This window comes from Phalacrocorax aristotelis, chromosome 10 (assembly GCF_949628215.1).
Source record: "Phalacrocorax aristotelis chromosome 10, bGulAri2.1, whole genome shotgun sequence".
Taxonomy (NCBI): domain Eukaryota; kingdom Metazoa; phylum Chordata; class Aves; order Suliformes; family Phalacrocoracidae; genus Phalacrocorax; species Phalacrocorax aristotelis.
This window is the reverse complement of record NC_134285.1, coordinates 25,396,469-25,417,451: the sequence shown is the minus strand read 5'-3', so window position 1 is coordinate 25,417,451 and position 20,983 is coordinate 25,396,469. Positions and strand designations below refer to the sequence as shown.

The 20,983-nt window shown below is 47.8% G+C and overlaps 1 protein-coding gene across 2 annotated transcripts in view; it reads left to right on the top strand.

Moving 5' to 3' along the window:
* The window catches only part of RAB11FIP3 (RAB11 family interacting protein 3), an 81,315-nt gene that overhangs the window by 20,123 nt on the left and 40,209 nt on the right, over positions 1-20,983 (top strand). For both annotated transcript variants that reach the window (XM_075105963.1, XM_075105964.1), the window contains exon 2: positions 3,285-3,378. In XM_075105963.1, the coding sequence (XP_074962064.1) occupies positions 3,285-3,378 (94 nt within the window). The remainder of the gene's footprint in view (positions 1-3,284; positions 3,379-20,983) is intronic.

The window sequence follows — 20,983 nt, the reverse complement described above, 5'->3', positions numbered from 1 at the left end:
GTTAAATCTCTCACTTTCCACCAGGGTTTAAATCAGCTATTTAAACCACATCATCCTCTTTGACTTTCTAATGCTCTGTATTTCTAGCTGCTCTTTCTTTTGAGATGAGTTTGTAACCAGCTACAAACACACACGCTAAGCAAAACCTTTATTTTGAACATTTCTTGCTGGCCAAAAGAAGGTACCTGTCTGTGACTGTGGCTTGTATCTGCCTGTTTTTAGGTTAACGTTGCAGTTTGGCAGAGTGTTAAGTTTTGTTTTCATGCTAATAGGAGTGTGGTTTTAACCACTGCACTCTTGCAGATTAGTTTTCGGCTAAAAAACCAAACAGATCTGTGACTTTAGAACTGCTAAAACGGTTTGAGGACCTCTGTTTGGCACCGTTCAAGATGTTAATGTGTATTGTCTTGAACAGTGTGTGTGGTTCTGGCCCTTATCTTCAAAAAGGATGGGGGGGCTGGAAAGGATGCAGGATACATGATTAAAATGGCCAAGGGGCTGGAGTAGGTGCCTTGCAAGGGGTGGGTGGACAGGCTGGGACACATCAGGGAGGAGAGTATGGACGTGAGCAGTCACACTTACACCTTACCACATGCTGCAGAGGTGCAGAGAGTTAAAAAAAGTCACTCCTGTGCAGAGCAAGTAGTGAGCTTCTGGAGCTTGCAGCACCAGAGGTGATTGAGGCAGGTTCAAGCTCTCATGGGCTCTAAAGGGCTAGGGCAGAGATATCCTTACCAGCATCTGTGGCTCTGTCAACTGTGGAGATGCTGGGTGCTGGCCTGCAAGACACAGCCTCTGCTCTCCCTGGGTAGCTTCTCGCAGGGGCTGGAGGGACCAGGCAGGTACTGATGTTTTGGTCCTCTATGTGTTGTCAACTCCTCTGAGTGTCAGCAGCCGCACACACTCAGTCTGGTGACAGGAGCATTGTCTTAATCAGTTATTTATTGATCAGAGTTCCTTTTAGGCCTGGACAGCAAATACAGGTGGATTTGGATCAGCACAGATATACTTCCATGGGCTTGAGCTTCATCAGCTGCATGGCTTTTGTTTGTTTGCCTCGGTAATGTCCGGGTTGTGAAGCTTTAAGAAACATTCCACTGATGAACATGAGCAGCAGTGCCCAGGTAGCCAAGGAGACCAACAGCATCCTGGCTTGTATCAGAAATAGTGTGGCCAGCAGGAGCAGGGCAGTCATCGTGCCCCTGTACTCAGCACTGGTGAGGCCGCACCTTGAATCCTGTGTTCAGTTTTGGGCCCCTCGGTACAAGAAGGACATTGAGTTGCTGGAGCGTGTCCAGAGAAGGGCAACGAAGCTAGTGAAGGGTCTGGAGAACAAGTCTGAGGAGGAGAGAGTGGCTGAGGGAGCTGGGGGCAGCCTTGCCTGGCATGTTCCATGTGCCTGGATCTATGGATCCTGGATCCATGGCTGGATCTTTACAGAAACTGTACTTCAGAGTGTGACATAATAATCACTTACAAGCTTATCAATTCTGATTAAATGTCACTTGCATTTCTGTTATCTATATATACAGATAACAAATTAAGCTACAGCTTTTGAACTGAAAGAAGCTGCCGGATGCATTAACTAGAACAGACACATTCCTGAGAGTTGCGTTTGTTAGTCTAAAATACCTTTGTTTAACATACAAGAAGCCTGACTCATCCAAGTCAGCGTGCCATGTGAGTTCAGCAGTTTTGATATCTGTCTACCAAAAAAGTTCCCCAGACAACTAGAAAAGATGCTTGTGTTTAGTCCCTGTTCATGGTGAAGTAAGCTGGCCTGTGGGCAAGCCTGTGCCATGCTGGGGCTTGGGGGTTTGTCCTGTGGCAGCCCTGGAGAGGCACAGACTAATGGATTTTTTTAATGGTCTCAGTCTTGTAGTTTCCTCTGTGCCGGCAGCGTGCTCACCACTTCTGTGGGGAGGTGGGGTGTCAAAAGCAGATACTTCTCCTGCCTCCCCAAAATGTGTTAGAAACCACACAGACACATGGGTAAACAGCTCTGAGTGTGTCGCAGATGTGATTTTTCCTGTATAAACACAAACCTGCATTTAAGAAAAACAAAGAAAGCAAACACCACCACCACTCCTGCTGACGCATAATGAGTCAGGCAGCTCTGAGCACCAGGGGTGGGTCTTCCACACCATCAGCTGTTAAGTATCCTTTTAGATGCAAGATTTCTCTCCCTGGAAGGGAGTTTTGCCATCTTCTTCCTCAAGAACAAACCAAATCTAAGAGATTGCTCGAGTAAGTCAAAAGACAACTGGTTGTGGTCATGAGAGCTGAACAAATCTAGCACTGCAGACTGCCTGAAGAATTCCTCCTCTGTGTCCGTTCTAAAGAAGGAGGAGAGGTTGATGTGCTTGGCAGGGCAAGGGCAGCGGTGCCAGCAGCTTTTGAGTACGGAGCTGACTGTGCAATTCCTTCTTTCACTTCTTAAATGCTGCTTGCTCCTGGGCTGGTTTCTTAGCTGAAGGTTGTAGCTCTAAAATATACAAAGGTGCCGTGCCTCTATGTCTTAAAATGAGGGTTTGCTTTTTTATTAAAGCAGAAAAAATGTCTGATTGTCTCAGCTTGAGAATCATTAGTGGTATAAAGGGGTTTCAGAAGGGCAGGCTTGTGGCAGCCTGGAAGGAAGGAACCAAATGCACCTTTTCAAAGGCTTTCACTGGACCGTGAGGAATGACTGCAGTTTTGCCCTCAAACTGTAGCCTGTTCTGTCTGAAGTGCCCAGATCATCCTCACCAGGTCTCACAAGTGTCCCTCGCTCCATGCGCGTGCCTGCTCCGGCACCTGCATCCTAATCCTCACTAGGTGATGTGATTCCTTCCCCCTTGGGCATTGTCTAATTGCGAAAATGTTTCAATTATGTGGCCTAAATTTGTAACATGGAGCAGTTCATTATCACTGAATCCTCTTAATTGGGCCCTCCTACTGGGCAGCCTATTACTAAGTTTTCCCAGTTAAGACAGGACCTCTTTAAAAAACATAAACAAATCCCTGGCCGAGAAGGACCATGTTGCAAGAAATACTGCCCTAACCTATGTTTCAAAACTAAGCAATAGTTTCAGTACCAGCCAAGTACTAGTTAACCCTTCTGTACTGATTACTTATGTTCCCTTCAAGGAGAACAGCCACAGTTTGGTGTCAGTTTAAGAAATTCACTGCTGTTAGCTCAAATCCTTTTCTTGTGAGGAGTTAAAATTTGTCACAAGGTGCTCCTCTGATGGAAGATACTATCTCCCCAAAGGGCTCTATGGGTAATACTGCTTTTGTGTTTGCAGGTAAAGGACCTGACAAAGTACCTCGATCCAAGTGGACTTGGAGTCATCAGCTTCGAAGATTTCCATCGGGGGATCAGAGCTATCAAAAATGGAGGTGAGATTGCTGCTGTGCTGTGAGGGAGACACCAAATTTAATGCCATGGGTTAACTGGGCTGAGAAGTTGCTTGGTGAAAACAAACTGGGTTTGGTTTTCTTGAAAGTCACTATTCTGTTGGTTGGAGACGGATGGGGAGAGATTGGGTGCATGTAATAATAGAGGTGAAAAAGGGCGTACAGCAGTTGTGGTGGTGGCTGCATGTTTTCCTATTTATCAGGAAAGTTCCCTCCTGAATATACATTGGAAACAGAAAAGCCACCGAGGGAGAAATCCCTTCTTGTTTGGTGTATGCTCTCACCTATGGTTTTGTGGGGGTTTGCTGCTCTGGCAGAGTGTCTCTTGGCTGACATGCTGCTGGAGATGTCTGTCTGTCTGCTGCAGAGTGTAACATCTTCCAAACACTGGGCAGTAATGCATTTGCCTTCACTCTATTTGGAGGATCAATGTGCTCAGCTAATTTCTAGCAAGAAGCATACTGAACAAGAGCTTTGGATTCTCAGACGGGTAGGTATTCTTTAAACAGGCCTGTGACAATCCCCACATTGCTCTTGATGGGCTCGTTGTGAGTACTCCCAGAGCAGTAGCTTGGCAAAATTAGAGTATCCTTCTGGCTGGTTGGCATTTGACCTTCTTTGCTGAAGAGAAGATGTTGTGTTTTCAATTTGGGATTCATCTCTAATGTAAGTGTTAGAGGGTCATTTTGGAGCGAGTGTGTTGTGAAGGCAGGGTGTGAAAAATATTGAAAGCCTCCTGCTGAGCAGATGTAATTTTAAATGTGTAAATCTGAATTATCATACTTGCACGTCAATCAATTCCGTGCACAGCAATGCTTATCTTAAACTTCAGCGTTGCTTTCACACAGTGATGAACATGCACCATGTTGTTAGCCCTGCACAGTGAGCATGCTTTTGAGCGCTGATACAAGCAAAGACGTGAAAAGTCCGATGATTCCTATTCAAATCATGTTTCATGAGTAGAAAACCCTCAAAGTAGAAGTAACTTCTGTTTTTCTGTCAGTTGTCCATCCCTCCTGCTCCCCCCTCCCAACCCCAGCTTATTTGCGCTCAGGATTGTAGTGTTTCCCAAGTTTTTGCATCTGGTGTGGCTTGATAGTGCAGCTGATTCCCAGTTCTCATGATGCAGGAGGAAATGTGGCACGCTATTAATTTGTAATAAATTGTTATTGCAGTAGGCTGTGAAAGTTGTCTTGTATTTCTCTTCAATAATTTGTTGCTCTGCTATTGTGTTATATTTAATTGAATGGAAAAAGCAGATCCAGACAAAGCTTTTAGGATCCCTATTTACTAAACTTGAAAGAGATTGGTTTGTGTTTATTACAGTCGCTAAGAAAGGCAGAGCTCTCTAACGTTGCACAGCATTAAACAGCTATAAAGGAAACTTAGGGGTGTAGGGTACAGAGAGAGTTCTTTGAGTCTCACCAGCTGAGCAGTTGCTGATGTTGAAGGGATCTTGAGGATTTGCTGTTACTGCTGAGACAGTCAATATTGATCATCCCTTTGTAAAGAAAGCTTATGCTTGCTGCTGGGTGTCCCTTTCAACAAGGTTTTGTTAATTAGCTCGGCCTATTTTTAGCCAGAGATGGTTCTGTTGCATTTCCTGGTACTCTGTAGTTCTTTTGGTCAGTTGCTGAAGTGAGACCTGATGTAAGCGTGTATCTTGCAATGTCTGCCTTAATGTAGGTAAGGGTTTATTTCTGAAGATGCTCCTCTTTTCTCTCCCTCCCCGCCCCGAGACCTTCTGTGGAGAATAGCTGTGATTTTTACGCAAGCTCCTGTGGTCTAGCTTGGCAAACTGAAGGTGCAGTTACAGAACTAGAAACGCTTGCATACTCAGCTGCTTTCTTTACAACTGCTTTCGCGTTCAACTGGCCTTTGTGTCCAGGGAGATTACTAAACTCCTTGGTCCTATTCCTGTGCCAGCTGTTTGAAGTATGTTCCTACTGGCCAAGGAACACGCTGATCTAGGACTACTCAAACTTGCCTCAACTTTCAGCGCAGAGCAAAGCACTGTTTAACCACTCAGACAGCAGTGAAAGACATAATGCCACCTCTCTGCTGCCATGAAACAACTCTGTCGCTGCCACTGTAACCTTCTGTCTGGACAGGTAATGTTGACTGGGGGGGGGGAAAGAGCAAAGTGACTTTCATGCTGCAGAAGCTGGATTTGAGACTGTAATGAGTCTTCAGCCTGTTGTAGCTGCCTTACCCTCTACCCTTCCCAAAGAGGAGACTTAAGATGAAAACGTGGTCATTGTGTATATATATCTATGCCTGCTGCATGTATATATGATTGCCATTAGAATGCTATGTTGGTGGAGTCTGGAGGGCCCTGGGGTCTCTCCTCTGCAGGAGATGGTGAGCCCATGGCTCTTGGGCTCCATTCTCGGGCCCAGCTCCAAGTGCTCATCAGGACCAGGCTAGCATGGGGATCGCAGGGGACTGCCCGGGCTTGGGCATGGGGAGGCAGGCTCGGAGGCACCACTGGGGCAGCTTCAGCTCCTCGCAGCCTGCTGTGTTCCAGCCCTTCTTGCTCATGGGGTGGTGTGGCTGCTGGGACACCCTTGTCCTCCCCCGGCTCCCTAAAGCATGTGGTTTGCCTGCTTTTAAAGTTTTTGTGAATGTTGCCTGGGCAACTGGCCTGTCCTGCAACATGTAAATAGAAAAGCAGAAGGGGAAACTGGAACAAACATTGGCAGTGAGTCAGGGATGATAAATAACTCTGAAAAGTAGAATTTTAGGGCCTTGTGTTGTAAAACTTGGAGCTGGTAATGTAGTGGAGGTGGTAATGGTACTGATTTGAAGGAGGAGGATATGTTATAGAGCATGCTTAAAGAAGCCAGAGATGGTGTGTACTGCCTGAGGAATCCACAGCCAGAGGGAGAAGCTGGTGCACCTGGCTACCATCAGTGGGATCCAATGGGACATCTTTCAAGTCTGCAGGGGAAAAGAACTTGGGAGCTAGTGTGACTGCTGCATTCATCGTGCTTAGAAGCTACAGCTCATGGGGCGTCTTCTCTCTAAGAAACAGGTATGAGGGATTGTATGCAAGCCACGTAGAAAACACAGACCAGGAGTAAGGTCTCTGTCTACCTGTATGGTGAGGAGCCGACCATGGGACAGGGGGTAGTGAGATGGTGTCTATAATTTGAAGCCAAGGTGCCTGGAACAAAGAGCAACTCTAGTCTGCTGCATGTTGGATGCAGGAACTGCTGGAGGGGGTGTTAGCTGGCAAACATGAAATCTGGGTAGTATCAGACACAGCTGGATGCAAACAAACAACAAGGGTTGTGCTCACAGGCAGACTCCTTTCTTTGTGAGGGTATTTAAGAACCTTTTAAGCTTCAGACACCTGTTTTTTCTAGAGGCCTCTCTGTATCCTGAGCACATATTTAATGTCTCCTCTTCGTAGCAGACCAATGCTCTTACTCAAATTCAAAACCAGTAATGAAGTCACGTAATGCATGCCCATTCTCTGAACTGAAACATCTGTAAGATTTGTCTTCCAAAATAAAGCCTGCTGGGAATGGGCTCTGTGCAGGTACCCTCCTGCATGCAGGGGGATTGCTGTTGGTGTCAGTTCAAGTAAGTGCTGTGTCAGGCAGGGGAAGGTGCGTCCCTGGAGCTCAAAGCCTTGTCTGTCCCTTCTGCCTTGGCTTCTGATCCCTGAACAAAGGGGCCCCTGTGCATCAAGAGCAGACAGTGCATCCACTGAGAAATAGATGTGTTCTTGAGCTCAGGGTGGGGCCTGAGGACGGAAATAGTCAAATCTTTTTCAAATGCTTCAACTAAAAGCTCTTTGGATTTGGGAAGATGGAAAATCCAGCTCCAGAGCCAACACCCAAACCTGGAAGCTATAACTGAGTTCCTGTTTGCAGGGATGGTGGGCTTGCTGGCAGGCATGAGCCGGGGACCTTGACTGGGGGAGACCCTTCGCAGTGCCTGCTTCAGGGGGTAGCTGGTTCAGGAGTCAGCCGCTGTGCCAAGCGAACGAGCTGCAGCTCAGTAGAGAAACCCCTGTGGGGTTGAATAAGAGGCATTCAGCTGGATGACTGCGTTCAGCTTACCAAAGGCATTTGAGAGGTTTCCAAATGACAGGCTGGAAGGGAAAAGTGTGGAGCTGCAGAGAGAGGCAGGGCAGGGTGTTGAACAGCAAATAAAGGGCTGCCCAGTGGTCAGGCTTTGGCTGGGCTGGCTGGCTTGCTTTGGCAGTGCACAGGCAGGCTGCTGCAAAGAGCCTGTGTGAAAGTGCTGCGTTGCTGCTAATTGGAACTGGCAGCAGCATGAACTCGAGTCAGTTGGAGTCTTTGTGGGGCTGCATCACTCAGTTCCCAAGAGCAGCCCTGGGAAGGTTTCAGTGGGTGTATCCTCAGAGCAGAGGTGGCTGTTTCTGCAGCTGGCATTTCATGTCCTAAAATAGTTGCTGTGCTCCGGGTAGCTGAATGCCAGTTGGGAATTTCCTGAAAGAAAAGCACATATCCAGCCCTCCCCTGGGATGAAGGCTGTGAGCATCAAGAGAGGGCACTGCACATCAGCTCTCAAAAACAGATCTGAGTAATGATCCCAATGTTGCTCATCCCACATGCAGGTTGTGCTCCGCAGCCTTGCTGCCAACAGAGCAGCAATGTTCCCCACTTCCACGGCTGCACTGCTTACTTGCTGATCCGGCATCTTGGTGATGCCTCTGGATCTGATAGTGCTTAGAAGACATCTCTGAGATCATGGCTCTGGGTGCACACGAACCACTTAGTGCTTGTAGAGTCTGCTAGGTAGCAGGCGGTGGCTCTGAATTAACTTCCAGAATGGATGCTGGCTGCTGCCCTGGTGACACAGACCTGCTCTGACTCCACAGAGTGTTTGAAGGTGCAGAACATGTTGGATATCTGGCTCTGTCTGGTAACGTAAACTACTGTTTGGTTTGTGTGTAGGTTTCTTCCCCCCCCCCCCCCCCCCGTAGGATCTGCATTGCAGATGGCTTTTGCTACGCAAAGTGAAACCTTTCCTTGCATGGGGATAGTTCCAGAAGCCAAAGCTTATGTTCCCTTACACACTCCCAATCCAGTGATTATTCCTGAGGCTGTTTGTGTGCATCTTCAGTGGTCTCTCCTCTTCCAGACTGATGCTGGAAATCTGGTAGTATTTGCAGCAGGCTGCTGCTGACATCTAAGCATGCTTTCTCTGTGGGGGTACCCAGGCCCAATTTAATATTCAAGGTGTTTGATTTCTAAAAGGAAAGGCTTCACTGAAGCTTAGCAGATGGAAGGGAGAGCTTGTGTGTGCGTTTTGACTAAACTCGGTGAGTATCTGGCACTGGTATGAGCACTTCCTACGTTCTCATCAGATCTGCTGATCTCTTTATTCATGCAGCATTGGTGCAGTGAAGACGTTCCCACTGATGTTGCCTGTTCCTAACCCTGGTTAAACTATCATCGATTAGGGAGGCAGTTGATTTGATGGCTGAAGGTAGGAAAGATGCCTTTTTGTGTACAGCTGTCATTCAGGGAACGGGCTGCGATGAATGGGAAATCAAGATTGATTCATGAGCAAGAATAAAATCAAAATTGCTCTGATTATGTTTTTTGCTTTTTTTTTGCATTGCATCTTGCTCTTCTCTGGCATGCATATATATATATGTATGTACTATGTGTACTGCTTGTTGGGATAAGGAATTTGTGAAGATGAGTGTTAATTCTGGACCTGAAAGGACTGAAGAATTAAATTTGATTTTGAAGTTTATATGTATACTAGAAAGAAAAAAACCCCCCATTGTTCTTTGTAGATCAGAGTTCTCCTCATCCATGTAGTACAGAGGGATGCTCGTAGCACTGTTCCTGTGCTAGTTAAGTTTGGAGTCCATGTGCTTATCGTCTGTGACCCCTTCTGCTAGGGGCAGAAGCAGCCAAGCCCTTCTGGGAAGTACTGAACTTGCATGGTTGTTATTTTTGCTGTTGGTTTTTTTTCTTTTTACCTTGAAATAGTGGCACTTAAGTACTTGTCTTGGAAACCACTGAGCCTGCCCATGAAAATGTGTGAGGGTTGTCCATTGAGTCTATGTAACTCTCCCTGCTCTCAGGGGATGGGGAATTAGGAGTGTACACGCTAGTCTGTGATGGAGATGAGCTGCTTTGGTGGTATCCTGTGGTCAAAATGGCCTGAGGTCAGTCTCTATCCCTCTCCTGCAAAGGCATCTCTAACAGGAGAGGGTCAGGGGTATCTGGGGGCACAGAGGCACTCGCCTTGGAAAGGCTGGGGCTCAGAGCATGTGGGCAATGGGGTGGGACAGAGGTCCTCTTTGTGAAGGCACAAACAGATGAAGAACTGAGCAGGTGTGAGTCCAGCCCAACTTTCATCCCTAGAGGCTGTTCCGAAGTGAGGGGCGGATACAGGAGAAAGCCTCAGGGCAGGTGGCACTGAGGTGTTTGCTCTCTTCCTCCAGCCCACATCATACGGTTGTCCTTGGAGATGAAAAGTCAATCTTCCACTCCCAGGATCTCCAAAAGTCAGTTTTCTGTTCCCAGGAGCCCCAAAAGTTGTGCAGTGTAGGCAGCTGCTAGCCCTGCCTCAAAGGGCTTCATGCTTTCTGGGATTTCTGTTCCCAGATCCTCTTGAAACAAGGGGACAGCTGTACCACTGAGATACATACCTTTGCAAATGTAGCTTTTTTCTCCATGCATGTCCTTAATAGCTGCTTGTACCCCCACCATAGCTCCTGTATTGCTTCTGCTGAGTGAACTGCAGGCTGTGTGGCTGGAGGGCAAGGATGCTCTCGGCTTGCCCGCAGCCGGTGTGGGGCAGGGAGCAGCTCTGCTTCCTCTGTGATAGCAGCAGAGATGTGGGAGGTGAGCGCATGGCACTCCTGATGCACACACTTGTCCTCTGTTTTGGAATACTTTCACACTGAAAAGGATAACTCCAAGCCATCTCAACTGGGAGGAAGGATATTTTCTTCTTAAAAGCAAACCAGGAACAAAAACACCACCTGGAAAACTATTTATCTCCAGCTGTGCAGCTGCCAGGATTCAGCAAGGTTAAGTCTGACTACAAACTTAACCCGTGCTAGCCTAAGCAGGGAGATTTGGTTGAGCGTGGCTAACTGCTTGTTCCCCTTCAAAGCAGGAGCAGTGCCTGGGAAGGCAGGGAGTGAGGGAGATGCTCCTCGGCTGTGAAACCTGTCCTGCTGCTGAGCTTGGGAGCAGTGGTGAGCCAAACCGTACAGCCTATGACACCCTCAAGCTCTTTTAAATCACTATTTATTTCTGCCATAATATGCTAGGGAAAGGACTCAGATGCTGATGAAGGTGACAACATTTCTGGCTCACCATGGCTTTTAGTGATTTGCATTTTTCTTTTAATTTACGTAAACAATTGGGCTTACTATTTTTTTTTTTAACTTGGCAGCTGAGTGAAGGGTTACATCAGGGATGAGGCTGGCCTGCTTGATGTGCTCCCTGCTCAGGCATGGTGCACGTCTTCCCAAAAACAGCCTGGCAGATGACATACTGCATTGACCTACTTTCGGGAAAAGCACAGAAGTGTTGTAGAAATTGTGTCCGTAGGCCTCCTTGCAGCTCAGGGATGAGAACGGCAGGGAGTTACTCAAACATGCTGCCGTAAAACTGCCGCCTCAGCTCAGCAGCCCTCGGGGTCCCAGGGAATGGAAGATTGGCACAAGCAGCTCTCCCATTTTGAGAATTCTTTCTTTATGAATGTTTTGAGGCATGTGCCAGAGAAATTTTGCTGCATCCCATCACTGTCATGGAGTGTAACAGGCTGCAGGTCCAAAATACACAGAGTCAGAGAAAAACCTAGTTCATTACAAAGCTGCCCCTCGCTTACTGTGGCAAGCAGCTGACCTGGGATTAAATGCCCACAACATCACCACTTGCACACAGCTCCTTGTGAGGGGAAAGTGATACTGTCTAGCCAGATTTCTTGCATATTGCAGTAAATTAGAGCGAAGGGGCTGACCGGGGGCTTCCCTGTGCCCTCATGAAGTACCAGTAAAGGAAACTGGTGGTGGCTGCTTAGACCCTCAGATCATGACCCAAGCCTGAAAAAGGCAAGCTGGGGTGAGTTTAAACTGCAAATGAAAGGCCTAAGTTTGGTGCCCAAAAGAAAATTAATTTCGCTGGCAAATAAGAAGAAAAAGCACTGTAGGGACTACCTGTTTTCTTGGTGAGATGGTTAATACAAAAATAGGGAGCAGTGTTTCATTAGAGCCTCGGAGTGATTCTTAGCGTCCCCTCTTCTATGGAGGTAATGACTAAAAAGGAAACAAAGGCAAGTTCTCTTAGAAAATAGCCATTTCTCATCATCCCTCTGCTGTCTCAGTATTTCTCCATCATATGTTTCATTTTCTGACCGGAGTATGCTGTTCCATTCCACATCTATTGCTACTAATTCTGGGAGACTGGGCTAGCCCACGGTTTGGGGAGTGCGTGGGAGGAGGCTGGGCTGGGCTGGTGGCTCCAGATGGGTGGTGGTGGTTTCGGTCCTGCCTGTTTTGATTTCTCAGGTTTGGATGTTAGCTCCAGAATGAGGGATTGTTAATGCTTGACCCAACCCAGGAGGCTGGGGCATGTCTCCTCTGTCCTCACCAGAAATGTCTGGCCAGGGATCAGGTAGGGTTGGCTTCCCAAGCTTAGGTAAAGGAAAGTAAGTAGCCCATCATCCTGCCTCTGCACCAAACAGCAAGCCAGAGCTGTCAGACCATTTCTCTTCAGGAATCCAGTCAATCTGGTGTTATTCACAAAGGGATAATTACTCACCTACGACTTTGCTCCTCTGAGAGCTCTGCTCAGCTCTGTCACAGCCTGGAGGCTTGTGACTATGTGGTGAGCGTACCCTTGTGACATCTTTACAGACTGATGTGGCAGAAGCTTGTTTCTTCTGAGTGTTTCCTGGTCTTGCTCAACAGGAGAGGCTGTGTGTGATGTGGCTTTGCTGGGAAATTGGTCCTAATTGTGGAGCCACTGGGTTGGGCTGTGACGGGTGAGCAGCAGGTGGGCTGGCTCTGGTGGGCAGCATATCCCCCGCACTGAGAGACACTTTTCCCTGGTGCTCTAACCACGGTTTGCTGCTGCATCGCCATTCTGTCCTACCTGTATCAAGCCATGCCTCCTCCTGGGTTGGGGTGTGTGTGTGTGTCCGTCCCTCAAATGCCTCTCTCCTTGATGATCATCTTTTCCATGTGCATACATTCTGATTGCTCCTGTAAACCTGTTTAGCCAGTGGGCAGCTTATTTCTCCTTCAGATAGAAAAGACTCCTGCTAATGAGGTGACCAGTGCTGAATTTGCTGATCAGAGATTCACAGGACAACTGTCACCCATTGCAGCCCAACACGTGCATGGCAGAGCAGCTTTGCTCCCATGCTGCTCTTGTGACTTTGACAGTGGAGCTATACCAAGTCAGCGACTCATGTTCTCCCATTGCTTCTCCACTTGCTTGGTTTTGAAGCCTGTTTTGGTTTGCACGTAGTTTTATTAATGCAGTCAATACTTATAGAGAGGTCAGTAGAGAAAATGCAACGACTTCTAATAAAAATGCTCCTGCTGAGGCGGTAGGAACTAGGCAACATCATGTTTGTAACCTCTTGGCCCCTTGGTTCCCTTCTCAAAGATCTCGTACTCTGGACTGAAAAGGTCTAACGCTTCTGATAGTAGTGTTCCTCAACTGTCCTCCTTCTACTTGCAAGAGTGGTCATGCACAAATAATGTTGTTGGATTCTCTTCCAGCCAACAAAATGTTACCAAAACCTTTGAAAACTGTCCAAATGAGGTTTATTAAAAGTTTATTTCCCTAGTAATTAAACTAGCTTTGATTGAAGCACTGATGATCCCTGCTGGTGTCTGCATTGTGTAGTTTGTGGTTTCTGAGTGCTGCATTAAGTCCCTTGTTTATGTGTGTTGTCTTGGTAACAGCAGGAAGGAAGGGCTGTCAACCTGTGCGATGCCTCTTAACACCATCCTCCTTGCTTTGGGGAACCTTATGATGGAAAAAGGATTAAAACCCAAGTTTATAGGACCCTCCTCTCTTACTTTTTCCTGGGCAGTGTTTTATTTTACAGAAGCCAGTTTGAGCAAAAGTACTTTAAAAAGTACAGCTACCCTCTTCTTCAGTGATGTGTGGGACACAGTTTGGCTCGTTTTAGAAGGGAATTTTTGGCAATGTTGAGAGTTGTGAGGAGAAAAAGGGCAGGGTATTCAAGCATGTGAGCCTTAAGGAGCATTTTCCTTTTAATCTGCATAACTTTCAAGGGACTTTGGAGGACACTCACTGTACTTGACACTCACTGTAACAGACAGGACATCTTTAAGCAACACAACCATCACTTCTAAGAGATGGTTCAGAACTGTGAAATGCCACATTGGGAAGAATTTTCCCTGCAAGTATAGTTTAATGCCTCTTCTTCTCTTATGTATTGTATTTCCCCCCAAACTTAGGCTGAGTTCTGGTCAGGACCTAGCCTCTGATCTCAGACTCTCCGACTTTATAAATAACTTACTAATGGTTTTGCAACTTACCTTTTGAAGTCAGGTCCTTGGCTGAAGTAGAAGGTGTCTGTACAGTTGTTGGACAGTCTTGCAGATGGCACATAGATCCATGTGTTGCCTAAAGGCAGATGAGTGGTTCTGATACAAATCACTTGCCAGCACTCGGGTATTGCTTTGAAAGGGCTTTTAGCATCAGCTTTGCATTAGCTGTCCTTAGCTTGTGGTATGGCAGAAATGGAAGGTAGGACCTGCGAGTGCTGAATGCCAAATACCAATGCCTGCATGTTATGATTTTCAAGTGCTGTAGGTGTTGAAGGGACTTCTTTTAATGCTTGCATCCAGGCCATGGGTTCTTCTGCAGGCAAGCTGTGCCTAGATTCATACAGGCATTGCATTCATAATTATATTTAGCTGTGCTTGAAGGTAAGTACATTGCGGACATTTCTCAGGCAGAGGATTGGAAGCTCTGAGCTGCGGAGGACTGAACACCAGTTATGTGTTATCTTGATCTCTCTGTGTGGGAGCTTTGAGCTGGAGCCAGTGTGGAAGGCTGAAGTGCTTCATGGTGGGACAGTGCTGTCTAGCCTCTGCCCCAGCTAACGCAAGGGGCCTCCGAGTGGGTCAAGAAACAGCTTTGTTTCTGCCGGTGTTATCTGGTATGTCAAAAGCTTTGGTGCATCTGGGCTCCTGAGCCAGGGTTCTCTATTTTGCTGGCAGGGCCATCTTATTTAAGCAGTGCCACTTGTCTTCTGTGTACTTCTGCCCGAATCAGGTTGGATGTGGAGCATCTAGAAGAGTTTCTACTTCAGTGTACTCAAAAGCTTGACAAGAGATGAACTGCTGGGTGTCCCAAAGGTTGCATCTACATTGAGTGTGCTCTGGGAAGATAAGTTAGGATATTCTGTTGTTTGCATAGTTGCATGCACTCTTTCAAGAGGTCTTGCCTCATTCTCTTCACAGAACAGGAAATAAAGCTGTTGGCTGCAAAATCTATCTTTGTTTCCTGAAATGTAGAGTTCTTGAAAGTAGAAGCTAGAGTGAAGGAGACAGAGGACATCAGGAGGTCTCCTCACCAGGGCAGCCTGTGCTATTTTGGAGACTCAGTCTCTTGGCCTTTTCTGCTGGTACGTCACAAAGTGGCTCTGAACCACTTGGCGGTGGCCACAAACCTGCTCCTTATTTTCCACACCTCCAGCAGTGAGCCTTTGTTCCAGGCTGACACAAATCTGGAGGCATTTGTCATCAAGCCAGCTCAAGCACACCCTGAAAACACAGTTCAAATTGCTGAGAATTAAAAACGAGGACCCATATGTTAAACTCAATACCAAATCCTATATGTGTTAGCGGTGACTTCCAGTCTCTGGTCCATCACTGCAAGAGGCATCAATGCTCACCTGGTCTCTGAAATGAAGTGAAGGCAGCTAGATTTACGCTTCCAAAGCACTTGGATACCATGAAGTTAACTCTTTTTATTATGCCATAGGTGGTATGTCTAAACAAAGCTTGAGGGTCTGCACTGTATGAAGAGGATCAAAAGGAATGTGATAAGTACCAATCCATAAGCAATGATATTCAGGAAATGGAGGACTGCTAAAGTGTGTTAGTTGAGAGGGGCTCGGATGAGGGTTGTGTAAGCAGCCTTAATTCTGATACCGTCTCCTTGGGAGCCTGAGTTTGCCACTTGGTTATTCTGTTGTGTAATTTTTGGTTGTAAAATAATATTCTTCAGTAAGTGCTCCTGTCCCATTGTCTCATCTCTGGAGGAGTCAGCACGTTGAGCTACAGAAAAAGCAGGTAGCAGAAAGCAGCTCTTTCCAGCTCTGATCAGTGCTACCGCTTTGTATTTAAGCATCAAATTATAAATGTACTCCTGGATCAGTTATGGAAAGCAAAAGGGTGGATGGTTGGTCTGATGTTAGCTTTAGCCTGCAGGGACTAACAACACATGGGTGCTTGAGCTTCGGTGAAAGCACAAGACCCTGAGCTGTCTCTGGAAATACTGGACAGTGGCTTTCCCTCTGTCTCTTTGCTCTGTGTGCAAGATCCTCCTAAATGCCTGTAACTTTTTAATGCTTGGCTCTGTCTCTCTCGCCACCTTGTTTTCAAGCAGCATGCCCAGTAAGGGAGTTTGATTTAGATCAGTTGTCTTCTCTTAAGCCAACCGTAACTTCATCTTGCCTTTTCTGGGGTCTGTTTTTGTTTTGTGCCATTCATGCAGGTTCCTAGCCTTACTCCTATGTTGAATAATTCAGGTTTGTTAGCTGTGCATAATCCATACTGTTTAAATCACTTTGAGTTTGTAGTTCTGTGGCTTGCAGCAGTGTGTGTTGGCAGATGACTTGAATACTTCTGAAAGGCTCTGTTTTTCTAGGTCATTCCTATATGAAGCCAATAAAACTGGCTCTGTTTCTGACCTGCGTGTCACTATTGTACCCACAGCTCTTCACTCAAGGTGCCTTTTCACTGAAATCCTGTCTTCTGAAAGCAGTTTTTAGAATCTATTTCAGGAGTCTCCTGTTCCCTGGGACTTCTGTTTCTGTAACTCTATGTTCTGCTGTGTTTCTTGAAAAGCCTGGGTCACTATTGCACATCCGAGCCCTTTTGAAGCACAATGATTCTCCTGTCAGCACAACGAGATGGCGAAGGGTGCACCTCTGGCCACTGCACTCATTCACCCCCACGAAGAGCCCAGGACCTTGTTCTCCAGCTGCGTGTATGCCATACATCCAGGAGAGATCTCTGTGCAGCTGGCTGTGTCTCTGCTGTTGGCAGTGCTGCTCCTCGGAGTTGGACAGTTGCTCTAGAGACTTGACGGATACTAGGCAGAGGTTGCCCTTGGCTTGCAGCTGGCATAAAAGATGAGAGCGAATACTTCATCAGTGGAAGGCCATGCGGATGTGTTCGGACAGAGATGGTCCTTGTCAGAAGCTTTACATAGCAGTGTTTGGACAATTTTTTTTTTAACCAGTGGGAGGAACAAGGGCATCTTAAGAGGGAGATGCAGGATTTAGTGCAGAGGCATAACCCAGCAAGAAACAGGGCAGCACTGGGGAACACAGAAAATGAAGGGGCGGGGGGGGGGGGGGGGGGGGAAGAAAGTGCTGTGGCTGACTGGTCAGAGCTGGACTCATGGCAAAAATTATATGGCGGCAAATCTCCATCTCCCAAGTGGGTGGTGTAGTCAATGTGGTGGGCTTGGGAGGTGGTGATCTCAGTGGGGTTGGATGAGCGCTTGCTAGGCAACAGGAAGCTTCAAGGCAGGAATAGGAAAAGATGTCCACAGGATGCTGCTGCAGGTACCTCATAGTAGACTTAATTGGCTTTCTACATCTTTTTAAAGTTTCTTTCAAAATCACCTTAGCTTCACTGGATGATACAGTACACATGCCTGGTCTTACTGGTTATAATTACTTCTGTAAATTCTACACCAGCCACATTACGCTCATAAAACAGTGCTGCCACAATAATTGAACTAAAGCTTTATCCAGATGCCTGGTACCCTGCCCACGTATTCCAGTCAAATTAATGCAATTAATTTGGGAAAAAGACCTAGCATATAGCTTATAGCCTCTTTGCAGGGAGATTGTTGGGCAGTGAGGTTCCCTGTAGGGTCTCTTGGAGGCTGATTTTTTAGCTTTGAGATTTTTGGCTGTGCACTGATGTAACAGGACCAGCAGTGGAAGTGATGGATAGAGCTGAAACCCCAAGGGAAGCTGGTCACCGACACCCAGGTGTGAGGAATGAGTGCAGACAATCTTGCCTTGGGAGGGGACAGCAGTCCCTAATGACATCTGCATCCTGGGGCAAATTCTGTGATTTTGAGTGGCGTTGGAAAGAGGCAACTCCAAGTGTGCTGACCACATTGACCATCAAAGAGGAGAAGGAAGATGTCAGGTGAAATCAGGGATGGGTGTAAGAAATGAAAGTGTTCTTTATGGTGTGAGGGACATGGAGAAGGGGATGTGAAGAAGAATAGGATGTCAGCTGGGATTTGGCTTTGAGGCCCAAGGGGGAGAGCAGAGGGGACTTTGAGCACTTGTGCTCAGAAAGTGCCGCTGGAGCAAGGCTGTGCGGTGCTACTGCTGGTGGCCCACAGCCATCCTGTGCCGCTCATGGTGCGGTGGGGGAAAACAGGTAGCAGAGCCCTCCAGCTCTCCCCTCATGCCTCTTTCTGTACCTGGAGGATGGTGCTTTTCACGTAGGGAGTGCCAGTGAGCAGGAGAGGTCTCTTGAGTGTTTTTGGCTCTTTTGGACTGGAATTTGAAAGCTTAATGCAGCCTATTGTGCTGGAAGACTTGCAGGCAAGCTCTCCATGGCAACTCTCCCTATACACAAAGCACCATATGGCTTTTTCGGAGAGGGAGGGAATGACTCGAACAGAAAAGTCAACCTTTGTTTATGGTGGTGTTTGTCTTTGCTCTCTGACATGAAGCATGGGAGGTGGAAACAGCGTGCTGTCTCCTGGGCATGGCTTCTGCTGGCCATGCCACCAGCAAGGGTGCAGGTGACCTCTCAAATGTGTTTTCCTTGCTTTTTACAGTGGAGCTTGCAGTAAAAATAAACCCTGCCTGCACAAAGGTCCCCTCTTTGGGCTGTGTGCTCTGCAGACAGATGGAGCAACCAGTCTCGTGTTTGCCCCTACTTCAAGAAACGTTCAAAAGGTGGGAAAGCTCCAGGAGCACTCGGTTTGGGCAAGAGCTGTACAGGAGGCAGCTGATGTCAGGGAGCTGTTTGTGTGTCGTCTGCCCATGCTTTATAGCCCTGCTTCTGAAGGGAACTGGAAGCCTTCACTTGACTGTAAATTCTCCCTTTTCAAGTCCCTTTGGAAGGAATGAGTGGAATAAATATCTTTATCTGTGTCTGTAGAGAAGCAGGAAGCTTTTGTGTGTCCACTTGGAGGAGGAGGAAAAGGGATGATATAGGAGCAGAAGGGAGCAGCCTGTGCCTGGCTCTGCCACCTTTCATGGTGCTCTGCTGTTCCTGGGGCTGCTGTGGAGTGCCAACAACAGCACTGGAGATGGCTTTGCAGGGTGGGCACCAGTAAGGCCAGCTGGGTTGCCCAGCCGTGTCCAGCAGAGGTGTGAGATCAGGTAGCTGGAAGCACTGGCAGCTGCCCAGCACCCAGCCGTTTGGCTGGAGTCCTGCTGCTCTTGGCTTGGGGATTCAGGCATGCTGCAGACGAAGCATTTGCACTGTCCTGGGGCATGCTTGAAGGCTGTGGAGAGCAGAGCTGTCACCGGGGCTCACAGTGGGACATGCCACAGAGCAGAGCCCTGGCCAGGCGCAGGACCAGGGCGCTGTGCCTGCAGCCTGTGTCCCAGTGAGCTGATCTGCTCTTTGGATGCTCCCATGCGCATCACATCCACCTCTCTGGAGGTAGCCATTGCTTGTGTGCTGCGGCCTGTAGTTGGCAAGAGATGTGGCTTGCTGTCCCCTCTGTTTTGAAGTGACGTGTGTTGCCTTTCAGGAGCACTGTTTGGTTTTCCCAAAAGTGGGCAGAAGCTCCTCTTGGTGAGACCTGCTCTCAGGTGCTCCCATGGCTTTGCAGCATGCAGACCACTGTCCCCATACCCTTGGTCCTCCCTACTGTCAGCAAGGAGGCACGCAAATTTTGGAATAAGGACAGGGATAACTATTGGGAAGACTCCTCCCAGTTGTAGGCTCAGACCTACGGGCAGAGCTGTGCAGGTGGGGACAGGGTAACATTTGAGGAGTGGGAGAATACTGTCTTCGGATACTTCAGTGCTAAACCCATTGGTGAGGGTAAGAGGTGCCCTTGCCTTGGGCATTGTGCTTAGGCAGCAGTGTCTTCACATGCATCTCAGTGCCTTGCTCAGGGTTACACATGGGAACGCCGGCAGCTGGAAGCACAGCGCATAGCAGCACTGCTGCCCGGAGCTGTGAATGGGGAGAGCAGTAGGGATATTGAAGTCATAAATTGTGAACAAGAGCACCTTTCATGTGATGAAGCTGCGACCCTGCTGTGTGCTTACTGCAGAGCACAGCATTGTATGCTGGTTTCTGGAAAAGCAATTTGGCTTATTCCTGGTTTTGATTTACAGTCTAACCCCTGGGAGCCCCAGACCCAGGTTAGGGGAGGGCTTGTTTCTCAGTGCTGTGTGCTCAGCTTCTCCCACCCCCATGGGCTGCCAGTACCTATCCGGTCAGCAGCTCCAGTATCTCCTGGAGCCCAGACTATGTTTGCATTTAATGGTCAGCTGAAAGAAGCACTGGGGAGGGCATTAGGATGGGAGGGTTATTGCTTCAACCCAGACTCTGAACTCTGTCCCGTGCCCTGATCCCTTGACTTCATACTAGCCATACAGACCCTCAATGAAAAATGGCCCTTCTTGATATCTGGAGATGGACCTAAAGCAGGAGCCCTGGCTGTGACCATATAAGGGATACACCCTTTTGAGGGAGGCTGCGTATGATCCCGTCGTACAAACATCATGCAACTTATATGCCCCTTTGGTTTGGACTCGAGCCTGGGAGCTCGAATTGCCTGCGTTGCCAACCTGCTGGAAAGCCACCAGCATGAAGGATGCAGAAAGCAGACCCTGCTTTGTAGCTCTTCTCTCATTGTCTACCTCAAGTAACTGGAAAAGGAAAGCCTGTCCCTCCCCAAATCTGGGTGAATGCCGAGCTCTCCTAGGAGCACTGATATAATGACTCTCTGCCCAGCCAAGTTTATCAACATCAGACAAACCTACTGCCGCAATGTTTGCAGCTCCAAGGCATGTGGTTTTGAGCCTGCTATTTATTTTGGGACTGCAGCATCTGATCTTGATTTGGTGTTTCCAGCTTGGGATCTAGGTTGTGTGCTGGATCAGGCGTTAGCTGTTGCTTGAGGGAGCATGGGGAATTTACGCTCCCTTCCTCAATCGAAGGGCTTGGAGAAATGCTGATCCGCTGTGCTGCAGATGGGTGTTTGGGGGTGGGAGGAGTAACTTTTTTTAGAAATCTCCTTGAAAACCTCCTATTTTCCTGTTCCCCTGTGAGGATGGCTCCTGATGTAGCTAGCCACAGGAGGAGCAGTAGATGATAAAAGCTTTGGTGCAGCCTCCTTTCTCTGCAGTTCCCATGGTA